The sequence below is a fragment of the Lagenorhynchus albirostris genome, chromosome 14, assembly GCF_949774975.1.
Source record: "Lagenorhynchus albirostris chromosome 14, mLagAlb1.1, whole genome shotgun sequence".
In the NCBI taxonomy this organism is placed as follows: domain Eukaryota; kingdom Metazoa; phylum Chordata; class Mammalia; order Artiodactyla; family Delphinidae; genus Lagenorhynchus; species Lagenorhynchus albirostris.
The window spans coordinates 69,316,700-69,343,127 of record NC_083108.1 but is presented as its reverse complement, the minus strand read 5'-3'; the positions used below and the strand labels follow the sequence as shown (position 1 = coordinate 69,343,127).

At 41.9% G+C, this 26,428-nt stretch overlaps 1 protein-coding gene across 4 annotated transcripts in view; it reads left to right on the top strand.

Moving 5' to 3' along the window:
• The first annotated feature begins 510 nt into the window (after nt 1-510).
• The window catches only part of GRK3 (G protein-coupled receptor kinase 3), a 119,245-nt gene continuing 93,327 nt past the window's right edge, over nt 511-26,428 (top strand). For all 4 annotated transcript variants that reach the window (XR_009534669.1, XR_009534668.1, XM_060120821.1 and 1 more), the window contains exons 1-2: nt 511-646; nt 23,809-23,885. Coding sequence is in view for 2 of the 4 variants with exons in the window: in XM_060120821.1 (XP_059976804.1) it covers nt 534-646; nt 23,809-23,885 (190 nt within the window). In the remaining 2 variants the exon portion in view is untranslated. The remainder of the gene's footprint in view (nt 647-23,808; nt 23,886-26,428) is intronic.

Here is a 26,428-nt window from a genome sequence, read left to right as displayed (position 1 = left end):
GTGGTGGGCGTTGGGTCCAGGGCGTCCCCTGCTCACAGGGGTCCCGGAGGAGAGGGGGTCGTGAGAGCGCAGGGAGTAGCAGGCGGGAAGTCGGGAGGAGAAGAAGGAAGAGGAGGACGAGGAGAGGCGGAGGAGGAGAGGAAGTCCCCTATGGTCACCCGAGGGGAGGCGGGACGGTGCCCGCAGGGACTGGGTCGGCCGGCGAAGAGGGGGCCGGGCCTGGCCGCTCCGCTCGGGCGCAGAGGAGTACTGGCCGCAGGGCGCGCGCTCCCCGCCGACTCTCGCGGAAGAGGCGGGGGCGGCGGCGCGTGCGCGGGGCCGCGGGCGGCGCGCGGGGGGCGGGGCGGGCGCGAGGCTGAGGCGCGCGGGGCGGTGAGCGGGGCGCGCGGGGGGGCGCGCGGCGGGCGGGGGCGGGCGGGGGCGCGCGGGGGGGCTGCCCCGGGGCGGCCCCCCCACGTCGGGGCGCGGCGGGCGGCGGCGGCGGGAGCGCGTCCCGTCCGGGTCCTGAGGAGCCGCCGCCGCCGCTCGCCAACATGGCGGACCTGGAGGCCGTGCTGGCCGATGTCAGCTACCTGATGGCGATGGAGAAGAGCAAGGCGACTCCGGCCGCCCGCGCCAGCAAGAAGATCGTCCTGCCCGAGCCCAGGTACCGGCTCCCCGGCCCGCGCCGCCCCCCGCGTCGCCGCCCCCCGTGGCCGCCAGCGACACCCTGCGTCCGGGAGGGTCGGGCGCTCAGCCGCCGCTGCCCCCTCGGCCGGCGACCTCGGGGAGCGGGCGCTGCAGGGCCGGCCTCGCCGTTCCCGTCTCTGAAATGGGGCATCGGAGGCCTGCTGGGGGGACTCCGGGAGAGAGCGCCCCGAAGTGCCCAGCGCGGCGCGTGGCGCGTAGCGAGCGCCCCAGCGAGGTGTGGTGAGGCTGTGGTTGTGACTTCGCTGGACCAGCTCCATCCCTGTCGCCCCTTCCTGCCCCATCTCTGCCTCTCGGTCCAGCTCCATCCCTGTAGTCCTCCCTATTTCATTGCTGTGGTTCCTTCCGGCCCCATCCCTGTCCTTCCAGCCCCATCCCTATCCCTGGCCCCATCTCTGTCATCCCTGCCCTCCCCTCCAGCCCCAACATATGGTCCCCTGCCTGCCCCATCCCTGTCCCTCCTTCTGCCCCATGCTTGTCTTTCCCTTGTGCTCCATCCCGGTCGTTCCTTCCCTAGTTTCTGTTCTGTCCCCCATTCCAGCAACGGCCTCCCCTCGGCTCCCTCTGGGCGCCTTAGCTAGGGAGTGCAGGCGAGTTGCCTTTTGCCCCAGGCGCTTAAGTTGGTGTTTTCAGTGCTTGCTCCCCTTGAGGTCCACCAGTCCAGTCAGCTTCCTGCGCTCCTTTTCTCTTTGGTGCCTCCAGGCAGTAAGGAGTGGCTTCTGACCCACCCGATTTTCTTTTTGGTACTAAGTGTGTCACCTGGTGACAGATCCGCTGGTGGCACTTTATTAAAAGGTTGAAATGGGACTCACTTAAAAACGCATGTTGAATGGGTGATTCCAGGCAGGAATTTGTTGTTTAAATTACCGGCAAAGGGGCCGATTGAATTGGCGAGGGTCTTGGTGAGGTCCATACCAAGTTGTAATTTTTGTCTTAAAAATGATTTATTATTGATGAAGTAGTAAACGGCTTGATTAGTTCATATCATTGGCACCACCCCAGAAAATATCATGCATCAGATTAATAGTGAGTTTCAAATAGTGTATCAGGATTAGCGTTGGATTTTTTTTCCCCTTAGCTTTCCTAATTAACAGCATCATGAGGGGTACAGCAGATGTGTCTCCTTGACACTAAATAGCTCTTGGTCGATTGATGATAAAAAGAGGCATCTTCTTTATGGTGAATTTAAGACCATGCATTTTTGTAATGTATTGGAATCTAAAACCAAAGCTGTTCTCCATTTGAAAGCATCAGTTCTTCAAGTGTTATATACATCTAAGATTGCTTAAATGTTACCTCGACGTAAGAAAAAAAGCATCTTTCTTGTGATGCTGAGGGATCATCAGATTATTTTTACAAATCCCTGAGTCCAAGCCCCACGATATAGAAAATATCTTTCCCTTTGCGTTATTCGTTGTGAAAAGTCAAATTGTGTAAACGGAGACGTGCTTCCTGGATGTTTTTTGTCTCGCTTGCCCTTCATAGCCCCTGCCTCTTTTACATTTTGCAGGGAAAAACCTACTTTGATGAGTGAAGACAAGCAGGGAAAGTAAGGGAAGAGTGGAGGCCCTTTGGAGTGTTGTGAAAGCAACACTCCTGTTCCAGACTTTAACATATCCGAAGCTCGCTGATGATCAGTGCTGTTTAAAATTTCTGGCAAGTGGGAAACTGTAAAACAGTAACCCCCAAATGAAACCTGAATTTCATTTAAAAAAAAAACCCCTCTACATTTCTATAAATGTCATATATAGTGCTTAATTTCTTTTCCTCTTTTTCTTCCTTAAGGGCAGGGAGTCCCAAATATATAAAGTGTCTATATGTAAAATCAACAAATCTTAACTCATGGACAGTTCTTTTTGAGGGGGGAGGGTGATATATAATATTACTAAAATTAGGAACTGCTGTTCATTTTTTTTTCTTGGTGTTTTGAACTTAATATGACTTCTGCTTTTTTCAATGTCCCTCTTAAGAACATACTTACGTGCTTAGGGTATTCACTTACTTGTGTGAAGGCCTTTGTTTTCGGTGGCATTCTTTGGTAATGCTTTCTTTTAGGGCAGAATCAGTGACCTGCCAGCAGATTTCTCATGACATTTTAGAACTGAGACATATCAACAGGAGAGTAATTTTAGGAAGCGGCTCTTCAGTAATCGTTATTCTGTTGCTGTTTTGTTTTTAAATAGACTCGAATTAGGCCATTGGAACCTCCTCCAGAGATTCCAATTTGTTTTGAGTTTATCTCAACTGGCTTTAGTTTTGTGCTGTGACCATTTACATAGTAACTGCTACTCCTTGTGCTGTGTTAGGATTCTGGTACATAGAGATTATGAGGTAAAACATCTTGCACATTTTTTCTCCACGACTGTATAGCAGTTAGTGGCCTACCTGCTCGATTTTGGGGTGGGGCTGAGAGGTTGGGGGGATTTCTAGCTCTGGTTAAGCAAGTTAATTTCATCTTGAACTGCCTCAGCATCATGACTCAAAAGCGTGGTGTGATTTCGCTCTTTGGTAAAGGATACAGGTAACATGTTTTCTGATAAGAGTTTCTGTCTCAGCTTCATTTTGGGGTAAGCCCTGTGATCACCAGTCTTGGGCATTCTTGAAAAAGAGGTTTAGCTTTGTATTTTCAGTATCTAAATGGGAAGCATAAAACTTGCCATTGGTCTATCCTGAGTGACTTTTCTTTCCAGCTAATTATTTGAAGCCACTGAGTATTCTGTGTGCTTCCTTATTTCACTTACTTTGCCTTTTCCCCAGTTTTGCACAGAAAGGCAACAGAATGAAGCAATAGCTAGCTAATTTCAATGAAGTGCGGGGTGTGCAGTCCCCTGCCTATTACGGGAGAATCTCAGAAAATGGAACGTTCCACCCTGGGGAGATTTTGCTTCTCTGAGATGGCAAGAGGCAACCATTTTGTTAGGCTGACACATTATTCAGTTAACGAACCAATGAGTGCAAATTCTGGAAAAGTTGCTATTTGTTCAAATTATATAGCTGCTTTAGTTTACTGAAACATTTGTTGAGCTAATGGAGCTGATGCGCAGGCCCAGCTCATTCATATGTGCATGCCAGTTGCTTTATGCCATGTTAGAGAAGAAACGCTTTTATTTAATAGGGTCTAATTCAGAAGCCAAGGCCTACAAAGGGTCAGCATCTTAAGCCCTGGAGGGTTCAAGGCAGCTTTTCCCCTGGGCTCACTACTCTTGTAACTTTTTCCGCACAGAGTGAAATTCAGTTGTCTTGAGGTCACACACACTTGCAAGAGGTTGAGTCACGAAAATCCATCTTTCCTCTGGTGTTTCATTTCTGTTCAGCGGACATTGAAAATTTGGGATCATCCGTCACAAAGCTTGTCCCTTCCAAGTATTCACACACTATGCTAGGAAGGTCTGAAAACATTTTAAAGAGCCTTTATAAGTTTCCGGGAGCATTTTAGACCGTCCTGAAAAAGGTGTGTGTTACTGTTTATTCCATTAATTCAGTACCTGGTTGTAGAGGTGTTTTCCTGAGCCAAGCAGAGGGATACTGTGACCACCCTGGCCGCAGCCTCTTCCTTCAAGGGGCTTACAGTCTAGTGGCAAATACACTGGGAGTTGAGAAAGATGTTTCCTTTCATGTGCAGTTGCTTGAAGATTCTGTTTAACTGTGGACAAGTAGCACGGAGTGGCTTTTACTATTATGTATTCACGGAACACATTGTATCTGCTCAGTGTCTTATAGTAATTTGTTAATGATCTCCTTTGAAGAGCTATTTAGCTGTAATATATATAGTAATATGGTAGTGTGCATCTTCCTATTTTTAAAACTATCATGGGTAATTGATCTTGAAAAATAGCTCTGTTTTCTTCTGATGTGGAAATGGGGTTTATTCTGTAATTTCCCCAACTCCAGTCAGCGAGTGAGTGGTGGGTGACTTGAAAGATTCCCCTCCGTTTGGGTTGGAGGGTATTCTATGCCTGCAAGCACAACTCTGAACTGAAAAGTTAAGGTTGAAAGAAGGAACAGCCTTCAGGAAGAAAGCACTCTTTATCGTCGATAGGAGCATTTCTATGCATAGAACAGTGGTGGTGGTCTTGCTTCTTTTTCTCTATGCGACACTTTCCAAATGTAATTTGTTTTGACCTTTCAGTTACTACTTCATTCTCGGTCAAAGTTAATTTGTGCCAGCGACTGAAGATGTAAGTGTGGTGTGTGATTGGCAATTCTTAGAAATAGACGTTCCAGTGCAGTCAATTTGGGACCCAGAATATGCCCAAGTCAAGCGTTGTGAAAGGCTTTGCGTCGAGAGCCCAGTCGATGTCTTTGAGGTACAGGAAGTCCCAGCTTTTAGAAGCGATGTGTTCTCAGAGACAGCCTCTTAAAAACACCTCCTCGGTACACTGAATCGGGTTTTGCCAAACATCTGTGTGGACAGGGACGGACGCTGTTGGATCAGATGTCACAGCTCAAAGAAGGGACGCTTCCGTCTTTATCGTGGCAAGCAGAGTAAGAGATGCCACGGAGTAGAGAGGGCACCCGGGGTCCCTGCAACCCCGACAAGCGAGAGAGAAGTTTAAATTCCATGAAGTAGTGATATGACAACTACCATTTGCCGAGAGCTCGCCCTCTGCCAGGCAGTTTGCATCGTGAGTGCATCTGTTCCCCACAACGGTCCTATCAGGTCGTTAGCATCAGCTCCGTTTTCCCAAAGGAGCAGGTGCTCAGGGAGGTTTAGGAACTCAGTCCAGGTGACAGCTGAATGTGGCCGAGGCAGGTGCAGGATTCAAGCCCAAGTGTCCCAGAATCTGGGTCCTTTCCACCTTGCTATGCTGTCTCACCAGAAAGAATAGCGAACACCCCCACGTCCCATTTTGCAGGGAATGGATGAAATAGCGAAACTTTTTTTTTTTTTTTGGTTGGGGAAAAATCATTCTGCGTGCCGATTCAGTCAGCTGCCAGGGTGGCATTGGGAAAGTCGGGACCGACCTCACAGACTGATCGAGACCAGCTATTCCTCTGGGACCTGCGAAAACGGTAATTATGACTAAGTGAATAAGCAGTTTCTGCCTTTTTCCCAGGAGGAGCTCAGGGGTTAAATGCCTGTTCTGTTTAATAGGAGAAGGGCAATCTCGCTGCTGTTAATGAGAAATTGTATAATAATAGACCGCCTCACCCCCTGGCCACCCAACAGGATTTCTCTCTTTTATCATTTAGAAAAAAAAGGCAGCTCAGGCTGCTTACCTCCCACCTGCCCCCACCCCCAATTTTCCATATCTGAGAAAAGGGTAAAAGGGACAAAACAATATTTTTGGCTTTATTTGCAGTAAAAATCACTTTCTCATTCAAATAATCTTCCTCTGTTAATAAAACTGTGTATTTGAAGATGGCTGTAGGTGAAAATGCATTCTGTGTGCCTGATGGCCTGTCCTTAGTCTCTGGACTTGAGTGGTGGGGAAATGGAAATGATGTACTTGGCAACTTTTGCTTTCTGGTTGTTGAATCATTTGTCAGCTAAGTCATTTGCATGCTAATGAGGTTGTTCTGGACCGCCTCTGCTTCTCCTCTTTTTCACATCTTTATCCTTCTCTGTTTTTATCACTGATTAGAAGTTAGAACCCCTGGGCCTTTGGGGACTGCTGTATGGGTCTGAAATGCAGCAGGCTCCCCATATCCTGTAAATATTTCTCCTAATTTTGGAAGTCTTCTTTTGGGTCACCTGTGCTTTGGCTTCAGTGTGAAGCAAAAGCACATTGCAGTACTTTATAGGACCATAAAGAGAAAGCCCCTTAGAGAATACAGTGAAAATATTTTTGCAGCTCATATATTTTGTGACTGATTGTTTGTAAGAGTCAGCTTTGACCCAGCCTTGGACTTGTACTCTTTTGCTCTCATTTCCTTCTTCCAGGGTTTCAGGAGCAGGAAAAAGTGATTCTATGAAAGTAGCCCATATGAAAGTAGCCCGGCCAGACCTTTATCCTTAGTGAACTTGAAGGCCAGTTGTCATCACTGGCCCCTCATTTTCCTGTGCCCTCCCTCCTACCTGCCGTACTGTACTAAAAGAGAAAGTTCTAGACTAGGAAGTATGACCCTGATTCCACTGGCAATTTGCCATGGGCTGTTGGTAAGTCACTTAAATTCAGTTCAGTATTAAATTCAGTGTATTCAGTTTCCCCATCTGTACAATAGGATATCTATTCCTTTTTGATCACAGAATGTCCAAATAAAAATCTGTCTCTTGAGAGCATTTTCTATCCATACATTTGTGAGCAGGAGAGAACATTCATTTCAAACACAGAAAACTCAAGAGAAAAAAGATCGGAAGCAGTGTGAAAAGATAATTTTACTTTAATTTACACCATAGGTGGTGGTGGTTGTGATTTGTATGCAGTATGAGACATAACACCTTAAAAAAAGTACAAAACTGTAGGAGATAAAAGCAGTATTGCACGGAGACCTTTGTGCCACGTGCTCAGAGGGGGCGGGCTCGGGAGGCAGGACTTCTGAAAAGTTAGAATGTTGACCCCTAGACCCATAAGTAGGTGAATTTCCCAGATTTCTCCTCAGTGTTCTTCCTCTAGCTGTTTGTTGTAATACTGTTTGTCTAGAACCTTCTGCATGTGGTGCTTTGCGTGGTTCTTTTCCTTTCTTTCCTCCTTCCTCCCTTTTTTCTTCCCTCCTTCTTTCCCTCCCTTTTTCCCTCCCTTTACTTCCTTCCATCCATCCATCCATCCATCCATCATCCAGTAGGCTCTGGGCTATATCGGCTTCAGTACCTAAGAGTTCACAAGCGTACCACTTTTAAATATAGATAACTAAGCAATTAAGAGAGTTGATATCCTCAAAAGGTCTTTGCTTCAGTAAAATGCACCAAAAATCATAATCTAAAAGCAGCTGGCTTCAGCGTATTAGGCATAAGGTGATGCACTCTAGTCTTCCTCAGACATTCAAAGATTGCATCTTAATAACATAGCATTGTCATATCTCATGTTTGAAAAGATCTCGGAGGACATCCAGTCTAGTCCTGCATTGGGTGGGCGACCTCCCTCTCTAGCATCCAGCCAGGGTCATCTTTGGGGAGCATCTCTGGAAGCTCCGTGGTGTTGGAAAGCTCTCTTTGTAATTCATTCTGCGCACAGGTCTCTTGCTCTCCTTTTGTGGGCTTGCAAAACAAGTTTAATCCCGCCCCAAAGTAATGCATCTTCAGACATTTGAAGGCAGCTACCCCAGCCCAGAGTGGCTGCTATGGGAAGCTGTCCCCCGTTCCTTTAGTGGTTCCTCATATCATGCTGAAGTCTGCACATTGCTCTGTAATCCACGCTCATCAGTCTGAACATTACCTAGCTGAGTAAGAATATTAAAATTGATGAAGACTAAAAAGGTATCTGCAGAGTTACTGTAATGAATTTAGTGATGGCAAAACTGTTAAATCCAAAATCAAGTGTATGGTCAAGTCCCTTTAAAAGTTCCATTATAGGGAGAACCTTTTTGGTTCCTTGAATGATTTTAAAATTCATTATACCGGTTTGATTAGGGAATTGTTTCCATTAGTCAAAGTTTGGAAGTTAGGCATGGGTTACATGTGTTTTGTGACAGTGACTGTCCTTTGCCAAGTGCAAAGTGAGTGCTAGGCACTGTGTATTTCTTAGATAATCATGGGCTAAACTATTTCAGGAAGAAAACGAGCTTCAATTAAGTTGAAAAGATCATCTTCTGAGGGTTAGAGAGCGTATGTTTCATATATTCCAAAACTTACAACTCTGGTAGCTGTGGGAAGCAGCAAGTTTCTTCATTTGCAGCAAGAAAACTTTCTTGATTAACACCTCCTTGGTATTTGTATTTTGTGTCATTAAGTCAATCCGTTGCTCTTTATTATCTAGAAAGGTAACTGGTTATATTTTCAGGTCATTTGTTCTAAATTTTCTATATCTGTATTGCTTTCAATAAGGATTTAAGTTAAAAATGAACTGAGATGGGAAGGCATTTACACAGCTGTTAAATACTGCAGGCTTTCATTTTGCATCATGAAAATGTTTAAGGCTTTGATGACATTTTCGATGTATGTTCTTTGAAAAGTACAAGGCTTTTGCTGTTGGGTGTAAGGGTGGGGGGGCGTCTGTACCCCATGTAGAAATGGAACTAACCCTAATAGAAAAGGTCAAGGGACTTTCATATTCATCTTTTTTTTTTAACATCTTTATTGGAGTGTAATTGCTTTACAGTGGTGTGTTAGTTTCTGCTGTATAACAAAGTGAATCAGCTATACATATATCCCCATATCTCCTCCCTCTTGAGTCTCCCTCCCACCCTCCCTATCCCACCCCTCTAGGTGGTCACAAAGCACCGAGCTGATCTCCCTGTGCTATGCCGCTGCTTCCCGCTAGCTAGCTATTTTACATTTGGTAGTATATCATATTCATCTTTAAAAGGCCCTGCTTTTTTCACCTACATGTACTGTTTCTTTTCTCATAATGATACCCTAACTGGGACAGGGATTATGCAATAATCACCACAACATTAAGCGTAGAGTAGAGTGTAAAGTTTTCCTGCTCTCTTTTTGTGTTCCATTTTGGAACCGCTCCTTCTGTTTTGTTTCCAGTGGCTGTGGAGGAAAATTTATTATTTTATGCAAAACATCCCAAGTAGAATTGGGCTAGGAGGGGAAGGTGTTCTCTGCACAATAGTAGATTCTAAGCAAGGGATGAGAGGATGCTTATGTTAATAACCCCCACCCCCACCCCCACCCCCGCCCCCGCCCCCGCCCCCGCCCCTCCAAAGAAAAAACTGTAAGAGTTTTGTGTTCAGGGATTTCTTAGGGTTTAATCATTTGGTTTCTTTCTTTCTTTCTTTCTTTTTTTAATTCCACGTGGAAAATCAGCCAGCCTCTTTATGTTTGTGTCCTTTAAATAAAGTGCCCTGCTTGAGAGGGGATTGGTATTTCAAATTAATTATTTTTTTACAATTCAGGTTACTCTGTAAGAGAAGCTTATTTTCTCTGGCCATGTCATGCTGGAACAGTTTGATGAACTAGAGGCTGGGCGCTCCTTCCTGTAAGATCAGAATTTGAAGTTAAACATTATGGCCTATGGGTGTCTCACAAGTCTCTGGTATAGGATAGATGGTGGCAGAACAGTAGAAAAAGCCAGACTCCAGTTCTGAAGGGCCTCAGTGGTTCTAACCTGATAACATTCTTTCCCTGCTCTTAAGAAACAGGCTCCAGACCTGGGGTGTGAATTGGATCAGTATTAAAATGATCATGATGGGAGATCTACTTGCTGGGCTTAACAGTTAGGTCTGACTGTGTTAACTTGTTAAACCCAATGACATCTGATGGTCATCTGTTTCATATTTATGCAAGAGATTTGAATTCAGAGCACAAAAAACCCCACTAATACTTGTATATAGCGACTTGTAGTTTTACACGTATTGACTCTTTCTTGTTAGTTTTTACAGTTATTCTCTATAGTTGGTAGACATTTGAAAAAGAAAAAAGAAAATTACTCCAGACATGTCCATGTGGAGAAAATGAGAGGGGTATTTTGTCTGTTTGGGGGAAAGCTGGTACTCTCCTCGGACACCAGTGTCTTTCCTGTGGTCCTGGGGGCTTCCCCCTGCCCTTCAGACTCAGAAACTGGATTCTGTCATGGCACTGAGTCTCTCTCTGCCTCTTACTGTGAAGTTCACATCAATCAGCTGAGTCGGCCTGACTAACGCCTTCTCTTCTCTTCTCTTCTTCGAGCCCGGTGGTTCTTATTTAAAGACCCCTTTGAGAATCCGACGAGGTAGAGGCTCCCACCCCTCAAAGTGCACTGACTCACACGGTCGCTTTACCTGAAAAGCCAGACTGTAGGTGGAGTGTCCGATTTGCTGCTTTACACTCAGCACTCATTCTCAGGAGCCTTGTGCCTGAAGTCCCCATGACCGGAGAGTTCTCCCCTGCAGGCGGCCCTCGTGGAAGTGACGCTGTCCTCAGGTGACACAGGTGGCGCAGGCCTGTGGCTGGAGGGGCCAGAAGGCCTAGCCCCCTGGCTCGGCAGCTGCAGTAGCTGGAACCAGGTCATTTCTCCAGGGGGTGGCTTTACCCTGGGTGTGGAATCCTGGAATTCCCTGACAGTGAGAGGCCCCTGTCCACATATTCATGTTTCCTGCTCTAACTGGTGCCAGGCCCCCACTGGATTCGATCCTAATTTATATTTAGGATATAAATTCCTGTTACACATTGCATGGAGATACAGAACGTCCAGCATCTCAAATAACTGAAGCCACAGCTTGTTAGCCGAGGAGCCTTTGGCATTTCTCTGCCCTTCGTGTTATGTGTTGATTTAAAATTTTCATTCTCCGAGAGCAACCTTTTTCCCTTATTTTCAGATTCTTGGAAACGGCTCCACAATACTCATCATCCCCATTTTAGGAGGAAGTTCAGGTTCAGAGAGAAGCTAATTGCTCAGGATCACCTTGATAGCAAACGGCACAGTTGAGCCTCAGTTCAAATTCTGTGCATTTTAATAGACAACCTCAGACTACCTTCCGCCACATGAATCTTCTAAAGAAGTTTCTTGGATTTGGGTAGCGGAACATTGTCAATTTCAGATGCTAGTAACACGGTTTGAAATGCATTGTCTTCGTTCAGTTCGGTGATCTACTACAGGGATCTGATGAGGTGATCCAGTAGCTTACATATATTTTCCTACCTCAGACACACTTTTGTAATTTCAGATGCACCCTTATTTCAAAAGCAAAATTAAAATTCACGTCTCTCCCTGTCTGTAGGTAAATGGAGATCTTTGGCTTGAACATACTTGTCAGTTACTCTAGATGCATTAAGGATTTTTTTATGTTACATTTATTAATCTTGTTAGTGGTACCTTCTAAATTGTGGTAGAAAATAAATGAAGCAGGTTGCCTATTAAACCTTCATACAGAAAGGTCGTTGAGCTCACATTGGGATGGGGTTCTGTTTGTCAGAGACACTTTAGTGACCCAATCCACAACTCAGCTTCTTCACCTGCTCTCCCCGAAAAAGAAATTCCCCAGGTAAAATGCCTTATTGATCACTGCTGGCAGTGAAAATGGAGGACCAACTCTGTCTCTGGAAAGCGGCAATGAAAAAGGTAAAGAATTAAGCATTTATCTTACCTTTCAGTATGAACTACATTTTAAGGTAACCAGAACTCCCTAGTTGGTCATGGGAGATTCATCTTTACAGAGGAATAGCAGCAAATCAGAAGGAATGATGGAATTAGAAAAAAGAAATCATCGTTTTGCAACGTTTACTGAAAGTATTGATTTAGGCAAAGATCATCAGTGTATGAAACCACTAAATGAAAGGTAGATGGGGGAATTTTAAGTGGAGAGGTCAAACTCTCACCATCTGAATTTTCACATCGCTAACGTTGGGGCTCAGGACAGGCCGACCCCAAAATAGGCCAAAGTGGCGTACTGATTATTTTGAATTAAGGTTACTTAAGAAACAACCAATGGAAGAAGAACACTTTGACCCTCCTTTGTCTCCAGAAAGCAGGAAATAAATCTCCCATGTGAAAGGTACCCTCCCCGCCCCAGGAGGTAGAGAGACATCCTTATCACCAGAGATGGCAAATTCTGGCGGCAGAAAAGCCTGTGTAAACAAACCTTGTTATTACTTCTTCACTAATTTATGACCCAAAGCCCAAATGTCTTTGTCTTGTCAGTTCTTCACAGATTTATTGTTTCTTTGTCTAAGAAGTATAAAAGCCACCTGCTTTGGTCCTTTCTTTAGGTCCTATTTCTGTGAGACTTCTGTACCTATGAATTAAATTTGTTCTTTTCTCCTGTTACTCTGTCTTGTGTCCATTTAATTATTAGACTGGCCTAAGGAACTCAAGAAGGGGAGGGGGGAACTTCCCCCTCCCCAACGCTGAGGAGAAATAAATGCGTCTCCTTGTATGAGGCAATATGAAGACTATGTAGTGAGTATTCCTGCCCCCAAAGCTGGACTTGCACGGACTCAAGCTCAGAGCTGACTTTCAGCTCACAGGACACACGGAGGTAGAAGAACAGATTGAGTGACCTTATGAGGAAGCAAACAGGCAAATCCAGAATGGGGGCTATCCTCCAGGACTGCGGTCCTGGTTTCCTCAGTAAGTCACTGGCATGAAGATAACAAGTGGGTGGTGGGGATGGACGGGTGCTCGAGAGTAAAACAGATTTCAGAGATATAATCATCAAATGAATGTGTGGATCTTGATTTGATCTTGATTCAAACCCAACTATATGAAAGACACCTCTGAGAGAATCCTGGAAGTTTGGTTTAGGAAATAGGTATTAGATCTTCAGGATTTATTGTTACTTCCAGGGTGGGGTTGGGAAGTGATGACGGATCATGCTTATTGGAAGGAAAATGTCCATAGTTTTTAGAAATGCAGATAGAAGTAGTAAAGGTAAAACAAGATGTAGTCTGAGATTTGCTTTAAAATGCTTTAAAAAAACGGAGGAAAAGTGAAGGGGAGGATGAACGTAGCAGACTGAAATCTTGATAACTGTTCCTGAGGTGTTGATTGACGGGGTATGGGCATTCATTCTACCATTCTCTACTTTTTGCATGTTTTTTTTTTGGCGGTACGCGGGCCTCTCACTGTTGTGGCCTCTCCCGTTGCGGAGCACAGGCTCCGGACGCGCAGGCTCAGCGGCCATGGCTCACGGGCCCAGCCGCTTCGCGGCATGTGGGATCTTCCTGGACCTGGGCACGAACCCGTGTCCCCTGCATTGGCAGGCGGACTCTCAACCACTGTGCCGCCAGGGAAGCCCTACTTTTTGCATGTTTGAAAAATTTTACAAGAATTTTTAAAACCAGTAGAGAAGATCGCTTTGTGTGAGGATCAAGGCTATCTTCGGGTAGGGCTGACGATAACCTCGTTGTTGTCCCAATGTCACATGTAACCAGCACTGGTGACTTAGGATATAAATTCCTGTGACACATCGTATGGAGATACAGAACGTCCAGCATCTCAAATAACAGACTGAAGGGAGGCTGATGTGCTTTTTGGAAACTGCATTAGATGACTGAAAGAGAGCCTCTGTGACACTGATTGCAAAGATATGGATAGAGTTGTAATAAATGCATTTGCAACCAGAGTTCTGACTCATCCAAGTCGTGTGGACAGATTTACAACCTTTTGACTGGAAGACTTCTCATCGAAGGATGAGAAAAAAAAAAAAAAGATGGAAAAAGATTATCCAAGGGAGAAAGCATATTAAGACGTGAGACTTTAGAAAACTGTATCCATTTACTCACTGAGTATGGAAGACTTCACTGAACCTCATTCAGTCATGAATATCTATTAAATCATAGCTCTGATGTTTACATTTAGCATGCTATTTAAGATGATCTATCCTGTAAGCATACTTTGCATGCCTAATGAGACTCTGCAATGTAATTCTCTCTCACTGAGGTTACTTTAACAACTTTCTATTTTTAAATTATGTGACTGTTAACTTGTCAAAACATTTCAAAATAATTTCTTTTATTTATAAAATAAATATATAAATTTCTTTTATTTATTTATTTATTTTTTGCGGTACGCGGGCCTCTCACTGCCGTGGCCCCTCCCGTTGCAGAGCACAGGCTGCGGATGCGCAGGCCCAGCGGCCATGGCTCACGGGCCCAGCCACTCCGCGGCACGTGGGATCTTCCCGGACCGGGGCACGAACCCGTGTCCCCAGCATCGGCAGGTGGTCTCCCAACCACTGCGCCACCAGGGAAGCCCTCAAAATAATTTCTTTAAAAGAAGTGTTTTCTAATGTGTTGCTCTAAACCAGACCTCACCAACAAATTACCAATAAGACTGGTATGAAGAAAAACAAAACTTTAAGAGAAGTCAAAACAAATCTGGATAAACGGGAGAGTTACAAGATACTTCTAGACAGGAAGACTCAGTATTGAAAAGATGTCAGTTCTCTTCAAATTAACCTATCCCAATCAGAATCCACGTGAGAATTTTAAAGAATGATAAGCTGATCCTCATTCATCTAGAAGAGAAAAAAGGGCAAAAATAACCAATAAAATTTTGAAAAAGTTAAACAGCAAGGGTCTGCCCTACCGAATATAAAACGTTGCTATAGGAAATAAAACAGTGTGGTCATTTACAGGCACAGACACATAAGTCTTGTTTCAGGCACATAAGACACATAAGTGGCAGAGCATGCAAAAATCTCCTTGTATGCATATTTATATTCATCTATATAGTAAAATTGGAATTTGGCGTATGAGCAAAGGTAGCATTTTGAGTCTGTTGGGGAAGGGATTGTGCATGATAGCTGGCCATCAGGTAAAGTCATAACCCCTCCACATTGTAAAAAAATAAATTCCTGAGTAAAAAAAAATAAATTCCTGAGCTCTGATGAGATGATCATCAAAATATTAAAAATAGAAAAACATGAGAGAATATATTTTTGTTACTCTGGGATATAAAGGGCTGTCCCAGGTGAACCCCAAACCTGGAAACCATAAAGGAGAAAATGAATGAATACATGACACGGATGAAGAGTTCTTGTGTGATAAGTGGTATCACGTACCAAATTAAAAGATGAGTAGTTGAAAAATTCCACTGGATGATCTTATATGGAGCAAGTTTTACTTTGTAAATCTGTTTGCCTAGAGAGTGCTTGTTCTCTGAGGTTCTGGCCTGGTTCACATTGTCTTAGGGAAGAACTGTGGGAGACAAGGAAGCTCAGCAATTGTATCCAAGTCAGCATTTTTGCCAGTTGTAGAAACAAAATGTCATCTGTCAGTCCTTGGAAAGGAAGTGTTTGCTTTATATATTTATTTATTTTTTGGCCACACTGCAAGGCACGTGGGATCTTAGTTCCCCGACCAGGGATCGAACCCGAGCCCCCTGCAGTAGAAGCGCAGAGTCTTTACCACTGGTCCGCCAGGGAAGTCCTGAAGTGTTTGCTTTAAAAAAAAAAAAAAGCCATGAAAAGCTGGACATTAATCTCAAGGGTGGTAATTTAGGTATTCTCGCGTAGTTAGAAAAATAAGTGAGTCCAAAAGTGGAGGCTGTATGTTGTCTGGCAGTTTTCTCTGTGTGTGTTTCTTTTTAACCTGCTGCCGTCCTTTGTCCGTTTCCTTCAATTATTCGGTGCAGGCTGGCATGGCTTATCAGATGCTGCACGAGTGGTCCCGTTGCTTTCTCTGTCACCTCATCTTTGCCAGGGGCCCCTTGGGATCTGGAGTTCAGCTGTGTTGCACTAGACTCTGTAGGCCCCTGTGATTGCTCCTGTTGACACGTACCTGTGACACTGCGTTGGGACTCCCTGCTTACTCCACTGTCACCCTGCTAGACATGGCAGAGGAGACCGGGTGGACCCACTGTGTATTCTGAGTGTCATGCGCAGTGCCTGGCTCGTGGAAAGGAGACACTTCCTATCTTGGATGAACGAGTGATTAAGTGAACAGGCGATGGATACGGAGGTGTGTATGTTTACAATACACTGTGGGAAGTGATACAGTGCTGCCGTCTGACACGCAGTGGAAACCGAAGTAAGAGGGCTTGCCTCTGTAGGGGTTGGCGAAGGCCAGTGACCCTGACCTGGATCCTGGAGGCTGAGCAGGTTTTCACATGAGGAGAAATGTGAGAAGCATTAGTGGGAATGGCATTTACAGAATTACAGAGCAGTGAAGAAATCCTGCGTGGCTACCGTGTGAGGACAGAGGGAAGATATGGTTGATGAGGTAGCCTGGGGCCTCTTTGGAAATGCTCCCCATAACGTGCCGGGGAGTTTGGACATTGGGCAAAATGTGAGGCCCTTAGGACCTTTTTTTAAAAACTTATTTTATTGATTTAAATCAATAAAATTTATTTGATTGATTTACAGTGTTGTGTTAATTTCTGCTGTACAGAAAAGTGATTCAGTTATACATATATATGCATTCTTTTTCATATTCTTTTCCATTATGGTTTATCGCAGTATATTGAGTCTAGTTCCCTGTGCTATACAGTAGGACCTTGTTGTTTATCCATTCTCTCTATGTAATAGCTTGCATCTGCTAATCCCAAACTCCCAGTCCATCCCTCCCCCTCTCCCCTTCCCCCTTGGCAACCACAAGTCTGTTCTCTATGTCTGTGAGTCTGTTTCTGTTTTGTAGATAAGTTCATTTGTGTCATATTTTAGATTGTACATATAAGTGGTATCATACAGTATTTGCCTTTCTCTGTCTGACTTCTCTTAGTATGATAATCTCTAGGTCCTTCCATGTTTCTGCAAATGGCATTGTTTCATTCTTTTTTATGGCTGAGTGTTATTCCATTGTATATATATATATATATATATATACCACATCTTCTTTACCCATTCATCTTTTGATGGAAACTTAGGTTGTTTCCATGCCTTGGCTATTGTAAATAGTGCTGCTATGCCTTGGGATCTTTTAAATGAGAGAATTCCATGAAAAATGGCTCTTAGGAACAAGGAGGATGCTCCCGGCCCTCCTACGGACTCTCCTTGGCTCCAGTTTTCCCATCCTCTGATGCTTATTCCACACAGACAGCAAGGTAGCCATCAAATGAAGCTGCTTCTCTATTGTTGCTGATGCAAACGTATTTTGAGAGAAAGATAAATGGATTCAGAAATGATTATTGTAACCAATTTGAAGGGACGGTTTAGATCACAAAGTTTTAGTAACTCTGATTAGGTAAACTTGATGAACCCATAACTTTGTTCATCCTTCAAATTGTATCTGTTCGGGGTAACTTTTGTATTGATGGTGCAGTTCTTTTTTTTTTTTGCCAGTGAAGTTCAATTATGTTTAGTGTCACTTTAATATTAGGTAATATATTGCAAAAGAAAAGGCATTAAAAACAGGATGTGGATTGTCAAAATATTGGAGGAAAAAACACAAAGGAATTCACATTTAGCTTAATTGGGCTGTGGTCTCCTGAATATAGATCGTCTCACGCGCTGTTGTTTAATGCTATGCAAATTGCATACAAGACTTTTCTGCCAAAGATCTGGTGAACCGAGGAACCTTGGGAAGAGCTGACAGTATGAAAACTCCTTTTGGGGGAGTTGAATCTTGGTATGATTGCTTAGTTATCCTATCTTTAAAAAAGCCTGCCTTTTGGGTTTCTTGACGGTCGTAACGATAACAGCTCTTATTTAGGCAGGGCTTCTAACAAAGCCATCTTGCTTAATCTTCACAACTACCTTATGTGTGACTAGTTTTTTTAGGTGATGTGTCACATATTATTTGAAATATTTGTTTAGACGCATTTTACTTTGGACATCAGAATAGAACAGAATTAAACTTCACATAGAATATAGAGACTTTTAATAATGGGAGGTATCCACAGTCCTCCTTTGGCCAGTAGAGAGCAGATATCTGCTCTTTAAACTACTTTAGTAGTAGAAAAATTTTTTTAATTATGATACAATATTTATTATACTTACCTTGCATTTATGTAGCAGAACCCCAGTAGGTCATGACAGGTAGGGTTGGTATATCACCAACCAGTTGGTATTAAATAAAAAAAAAAAACCATTATGCCCCCAATCGGTATAGTATTATACATAGTAAGTATATATGCTTATTTTGATGAGGTATGTAAAGTAATGGTCCAGGAATCTGGAGGCCATATTTTGATTTTTTAAAACTTTCTGTAATGAAAATTTCAAACATGTACAGGAGAGAATCATACAATAAATTTGTTGCCACCACTCAGCTTTATCAATAATCAACACATAACCAATCTTGTTTCATCCATACATTGTTTCCTTTAGGTTATTTTGAAGCATACCTAGACATGGTATATATCATTTCATCTGTAAATATTTCTGTATTTCTAAAAGATAAGAGCTCCTAAAATACCCAACATAAGCATAACACATTGCTACTGCTAAAAAAGTGATACTTGCTTAATATCATAAAATATTCAATCTGTATTCACATTTCTTCAGTTTTTTTACAAGAAATTTTTTTTACTTGAATTGAGTTTTAAATAAGGTTCGTATGTTACACCTGATTGTTATTTCTTTCAAGTCTTTTTTGAACTATAGGTTCCCTATCATTTTCCCTCTTGAAATTTTTTGTTGAAGAAACTGGGTCATCTGTTGTGTAGAGTTTCCCACGCCCAGGATTTTGCTGATTGCATCCTTGTGGTATGATGATGATAATAATATCTTCAGCTTTATTGATGTAATTCATGTAAAATAAACTACACATATTTCAAGACTGCCCCCAGATGCCAGCTGCAATATGTGTCTAAGGTCTACCTGCATTTCTGCCTAACTGACTACACATTTTGGGCTTCCCATGACCTTCTTAGGTTTGAGATTTCACTAGAACAACTCACAGAACTCAAGAAAGTCCTACGCCTATGATTATTTTTACTGTAAAGGGTACATCTCAGGAACTGCAAAGTGGTTGTTACGTAGGGCAAGGTCTCATGGGAAGAAGTGGAGTACAGAGCTTCCACACCCTCTCCAGGAGTGCCACCCTCCCAGCACATTGACGGGTTCATCAACCTGGAAGCTCTCCAGACCTCATCGTTCTCGAGTTCTTATTCAAGTTTCATTACACAGGCCCCATTGATTAAATCATTGGCTGTTAGTAACTGAACTGAGTCTCTAGCCTCCTGGAAATCAAGTGGTAGGGCTGAAGGTTCCAATCGTCTAATCACATGATTGGTTCCTCTGGCGATCACTCCTGTCCCAAAGTTATCTAGGGTTTTTCCAAGTCACCTCATTAGCATAAACTCAGGTATGGGTGAAAAGGGCTCCTTATGAATAAGACATTCCTGTCACTCAGGAAATTCCACCGGTTTTAGGAGCTCTGTGCCAAGAAGCAGGACAGAGACCAAATATCAATACTTATATTTTTAATTTTACTGTATATATCATTTCTAAAAGTTTGCTCTTGCCTCTTTGTTATCAAACAATATGTACTCTTTTTTTTTTTATTTTTTAAATCTGGCTCCTTTTACCCAGAATAATTTTTTTGAGATCCACCCATGTTATATCAGTAATGTATTCCTTTTCATTGTTGAATATTATTATATTATATGAATATCCACTCATTTTTATCCATTTGTTCACCTATTGGGGGCACTTGGGTTGTTTCCAGTTTTTGATCATCACGAGTGAAGCTGCTGAGAACATTCATGTACAGGTCTTTGTATGGGTGTATGCTTTCATTTCCCTGGGGTAAATACCTAGAAGTGGAATCGATGGGATTTTATAGTGGTTTGTGTTTAACTTACTACGAAACTGCCCAATTGTTTTCCAAAGTGTTTGTTTCGTTTTACATTCCCACTTGCAGTGTATGAGGATTCTGGTTATTCCACGTCTTTGCCAGTGCGTGATAAGGTCAGTCTTTTCTGATTTTAGCTACTCTAATAGGAGTGTAGTAATATCTCATTGTGATTTTAATTTGCCTTTTCCTAATGACTAATGTTGTTGAGAATCTCTTCATATGCTTCTTTGCCATCCACATATCTTCTTTGGTGAAGTGTCTGTATGCATCATTTGCCCATTTTTTTAAGAGGGTTTTTTGTTTTGTTATTCTTCAGCTTTGAAAATCCTTTATATATGCTGGATACAATTCCTCAATCAGATATATGATTTGCCAGCATTTCCTCTCAGTCTGTGGCTTGTCTTTTAATTCTCTCCCGTGCTTTTTGAAGAGCAGAATTAAACCAAAATTTAATAACAGAAGGATATCTGGACATCTCCATATATCTGGAAATGAATCAACTCAGTTATAAATAATTTACAGTTCAAGGCAAAAATATCAAGAGAAATTAGACAATAATTTGAATTGAATGAACATGAAAACAGACTATTAATATCTGTGAGGTACAGTTAAGTCAATGCCCAGAGGAAATTTTATAACTTTAAATGATTATATTAGAAATGTTTAAATTCAGTGATCTGACTTTTTAAGAAATTAGAAAAGTAGCAAATTAATCCCACATGTAAGTTGTAAGCATTTAAATAACAGAGTGGAAATCAATGAAATATAAAAAATATAAATAATAGAAGAAAATGAATGAAACAAAAACTAAAGATCAGTACAGTTGATAAACGTCTGCTTAGATTGAACAAGGGAAAACAAAAGGAAAACACAGTTTAACAGTATAAAGAATGAATGAAGAATTGTCACTAAATCTTATGGACATTAGAAGGGCAATAAAGAAATATGATCAAATTTCAGTAATTTGACAGACTGGATGAATTGGACAAATTCCTTAAAAGATACAAGTTACCAGTACAAGAAGGAATAGAAAATATGAATAGCCCTATATCTATGAAAGAAATGGAATTTGTAATTTAAAACCTTCCCACAAAGAAAATTCCAGGCTCAGATGGCTTCACTGATGAGTTCTATCAAACATTTGAAGAATTAATACTGTCTTACACCAACTCTTTCAGAAAAATTAAATAAAGGAATAATTATCCTCTCATTTTATGAATCATATTATCTTGATACCAAAACCAGAGAAAGCTATTATAAGAAAAGAACAAGACTTCTACACTGAAAGCTATGAAATAGTAATAAGAGAAATTATAGAAGCTTAGATAAATGGAGAAATATGTCATATTTATGCATAGTACACTTAGTATTATTGAGGTTAATTTCTCCCAAGTTGATCTGTAGATTCAACAAAATCTCAGCAGGCTTTTTGTGGGAAGAAATTTCCATGTTGATTTACAAAACTTATATACAGTGAACCTAGGATAGCCAAAAAATAAACAAAAAACAAAACCAAAAGCAATAAAACAAAGTTGGAATGCTTAGGTTACTAAACCTCCTGATTTCAAGACTTACTAAGCCTAAAGCAATCAAGATAATACAGTATTTTTGTAAGGGTAGCCATATAGATCAATGCAACAGGATAGTCCAAAGATAGACCTACACATATTTAGTGTTGAATCAACAAAGATGCCAAGAAAATTCAATGGAGAAGGGATAGTTTTTTCAACAAATGATACCAGAATGATTAGGTATTATAAGGAGTAAAAGAACCTTGGTTCTTACCTTGCATCGTACACAAAAATAACAAATGGATCTTAGACCTAAACAAAATCTAAACTTTAAAATTTCTAAGGGAAAATATAGGTTAAAATCTTCATGACCTTGGGACGTGAGAGATTTCTTAGCACAGACCGTCTACCAAAGAAATAATCAGCACCTTGGAACCATTAACTAAACACTTGTTCTTTTAGAAGGACTTCATGAAGGAAATGAAGAGGCAAGGTGCAGAGTGGGAGAAAATATTATTCATTAGGGAAATGCAAATTAAAGTACAAATCAAAATGAAATACTACTACACACCCAACAGAGTGGCTAGAAGTAAAAATATTGACAACCGAAGTATTGGCAACTGGAGCTATCGTATATTGTTGGTGGGAATGTAAAATCCTACACCCAGTTTTGAATATGGTTCAGCAGTTTCTCATAATGTTCAATATAACTCACCATATGACCAACAGTTTCGCTTCTAGATATTTACCCATGAAAAATGAAAACACATGCCCATAAAAAGACGTATACACAGATGTTTAAAGCAGCTTTATTTGTAATAGCCCCAAACTGGAAACAACGCAAATGTCTATCAACAGGTGAACAGATAAACAAATGGTAGAATACTCATACAATGACATACTACTTGGCAATAAGAAGGAACTGAATACTTATGCACACAACAATACGGATGAAGCTTGTTTATGCCACACAAAAGACAACATATTATATTATTTATATAAAATTCTAGAACTACAGCAAGTCATCTTTATTAACAGAAAGGAGATCAGTAGTTGCTCAGATCCTAGAATTTGGGGAGAGTGATTGCAAAGGAGCATCTTTTGGGGTGATAGAAATATTTGATATCTTGATTAGAAGAGTATTATATGTGAAAAACTCATTTAACGGTACACTTAAATGTGCATTTAATTACATGTAAATTATACCTCAATTAGTTTCAAAAAGTAAAAAAAGAAAAAAAAGGAAGGGATAATGCCAAATTGTTGCCCATCATTGGATGATAGAGATTTAAGTTCTACTTTTCCCATTTGGATAATTGCTTTGGGGGATCACTTATTGAATAATCCCTCCTTTCCCCATTTTTCTGCTTTGCCACTTCTACTGTGTATCAAGGTTCCATGTATGTGTGGGTCAGTTTATATGCTTTTGTTCCATTTCCTTGGTCAGTTTGTTTATCCTGTCTTAATTACTTTAGCTTCATAATAAGCCCTTTTATCATCATTCTTTTTCTTCAGAAATGTCTCAGCTATTCTTGAGCCTGTGTTGTTTTGCATACACTTCATAAAGAGCTTATCTGTTTCCGTGTTCTATGAAAAATCCTATTGGAATATTGATGGGAATTGTATTGAGTTTATAGGTGAATCTGGGTAGACTTTGAGTTTCTGCAGTATTAAATCTTTCCATTCCTAACTGTGGTCTATCTTTCCATGTATTAAGATCTTCTTTACTGTCTCTCAGTACAGTTTGTAATTTTTCCCTGTAACATTCCTGCACATATTTTGAAAGATTTATTTCAAGGCATTTGATGTTTCTTATTCTGGTGTAAGTGAAATCTTCCTTCTAATTATGTTTTATCGTAGTTTATCATTGATGTATAGAAGTGTGATTTTTTTTGAATATTAGTATATCCAGGGAACTTTTGCTTTAGAAAGAAACTCATTCATCGATTTAGCAGAATTTGTCGTGTGTGTGTACGCTTTTAATATTTTTGTAAAGTGGTGGCGTTGAGGGAAAGCTTCCCCAAAGTCCTTAAGTTATTTTTCATAGTCAAGTCTCTACATGTAAGCTTGGCCCTGAGTCATGGGAAGAGGGTACTAGCTGGAGCTGTGGTGTTCCCAGCTTTAAATTTAGTCAGCTGTTTATGCAGTCGTGGGTGTCAGTAAGAGGCATCTCTCGTCAAGCCAGTATCCTTCTTTTGGGCATGTTTTTTATTGAGGTATAACTGACAAATGAAATTATTTATATTTAAAGTATACAATGTGATGATGTGATATACACATACATTGTGAAATGAATACCAAAATCAAGTTCATCAAGCCAGTATCCTTGAATGAAGACATCCATGTATCTTCCATTCTAGGGATGGAGGCTGTCATTGTTAAAAACATGTCACTCTTCTCTTTTAGTATCCGGAGTGTGATGCAGAAGTATCTCGAGGAGAGACATGAAATCACTTTCGACAAGATTTTTAATCAGAAAATTGGTAAGCCTGCTTGTTTGTTTGGCAAACTGTAATTCCAGTCGTGGTATCGGGTGGCACCACAATAATGTAGAAATGCAGCCCCTAATGCTGTTACATGCTTTATAGCTCAAGCTGGGGATGAAGGAAATTGCATGTAATTAATAAGATACTAAATGATTACTTATGTCCCTAATAATATCTCTTGTAAGTAAGCTATTGGAAAACAGACTAGTTTGGCTGTAAGTTTTAAGACAGTTTGGGAGGTTCCCCAAATCAAAGGATTGGGTACTTGGAAACCAGAAAGAAGCTCTCTTTGGACCCGCGTCTGAGGTCCTCAGCTTCTCTCACTGATCTTGTACGTTCCGTGATCACAGGGGGTTGGCATGTGTCTTCATAAACCTCACCCCGCTCTTGTGTCTGCTTCCAAAGTGTGGGGCTGGCTTACTCTATCAGTTCTCATGGGTTTATGGGTTTTGTTGGCTACTCACTCTTGTCAGTTCCACATCAGTTTCCCTTATTCCTGCGGCTCCATTTGGAATCTCTACTTAGCCTGGTCACCAGGACTCCCCCTGTTGCGTACACAGAGCTCATGGACCCATGCCCACCTCTGGCCAGCGCTGGTCTCAGCCTATGCAGATGTGTGGTTGTGTAGGAGTGCTCTGCGGTAACCGCAGTTAGTGCCCTAGAGAAATTAGGACTGGACAGGAATTGCTTTGGTGGGAATTTCAAGACCCACAAGGAAATGAGACACTGTATTCTCACCTGCCTCTGAAAGACTGGCAGCTTGTTTAAAGGTGACTGTCGGCCGGGTTAGATGAGAGCTGTCGGCCACCTGTTTTTTTTATCCCCATTCCCCAAAATCAGTTCCCACTGTCCAGAAATTTCCTAAACAGTCTTTTGTTCTTGAGGCTAGGATTCATCATTTGGCCTGTCATCTGGCTCTGTTGTTAACTTGCCCACAGTGATGTACTAAGCAGATCGTGCTAGAGTTTTTCCGTGAAATACGCATAGCTGAATACAAGAGACCAGGAAGTCTCTTTGCATCTTGTTTGCCTCCCACAACTGCTCAGAGAAGGTTTGCGGAGGAACTGTGTCTGAGTTTTTTAATTGACTTAATACTAGAGGATTAGTCTGTTAAAATTTCAAGAAATTAAAGTCTTCCTAAAGTTTCCTGGAACTCTGCTTCTGCATGTAGTTTTGTTTCCATGATTCGTAGACACAGGCTGGGACTTTCCTGGCGGTCCAGTTGTTAAGACTCTGTGCTTCCACTGCAAGGGGCATGGGTTCGCTCCCTGGTTGGGGAACTAAGATTCCCGCATGCTACACAGCACAGCAAAAAAGAAAAAAAAATTTCCATAGACACAGGCTGACTGATCCCTTTGAGACTGAATATTCTTAGAAATAATTCTGGGTCGCCCTTCCGTGTACAGGTAAGGAGGTATAGACCCAGGTTGATGAAGTGACTTGTTCTGATCTGACGTTCTCCTCCTCTGATAATTCTTTAAAGGCTCTTGGAAAGGAAACCATGACTGTAAAATACTGTAGAAAGTCACCCGGTAAAAACTGGAGAGGTTTTTTGTTTTTTTAGAAAGAGTTACAGTGATCTCCTTTGTTCAAGGGAAGCAGAAACCGGTGCGGAAAGTCTTTGGAAGTTTGTGAACCACTTTTTGTCACAAAGTAGCCGTCTATGAAGACAGTCTTCTGTAGATGTGGCTTCTGTGATAACCCACAAAATACAGTGGTCAAAGGGCGGCTGGCGTGCTCTGGAGAAGCAGATGAAGAGTAGCCCGTCCGTTCTGAGGACGACGTGGGGAGAGCCCTTAGCCACATGGAAACGTTTCATCCTGAGCATCAGGATTTGGTCGGGGAACAGATTTGGCTTTCATCTCATCCTTTATTGCTGCTTCTCGTTGCTTTCATGGTGTTTGGTTACCTGCCATCTATATAAATGCTCTCCTTTGCTTCTGATTTTGTACTGAAAAGCGGAAAATAAAACTAGCCTGATAACAAGATTGAGAAACTCTGTAACTTTGGGAGGGAAGGCAAAAAAAGGAATTCTTTATTGGTTACTTAAATTTTTAAAAATGTTTTACAGCTTTGTTGAGATATATTTGAGATCGCATAAAATTCACCCATTTCGAGTATACAGTTCAGTGGGTTCTCGTGCATTCAGAGTTGCATGACCGTCAACAAGTCTCATCACAGAACATTTTCAACACCCCAGAAAGAAACTCCACACCCATCAGCAGTCCCTCTCCATTCTCCCCTTCCCCCCAACCCCTAAGGACCACTAATCTAATTTCTGCCTCTGTGGATTTGCCTGTGTTGGACATGCCACATAAACGGCATCATAAGAAGAGCTAACACCTGTCCTTCTCAAACGCTTCCAAAATATAGCAGAGGGAGGAACACTCCCAAACTCATTCTACGAGACCACCATCACCCTGATACCAAAACCAGACAAAGATGTCACAAAGAAAGAAAACTACAGGCCAATATCACTGATGAACATAGATTAAAAAATCCTCAACAAAATACTAGCAAACAGAATCCAACAGCACATT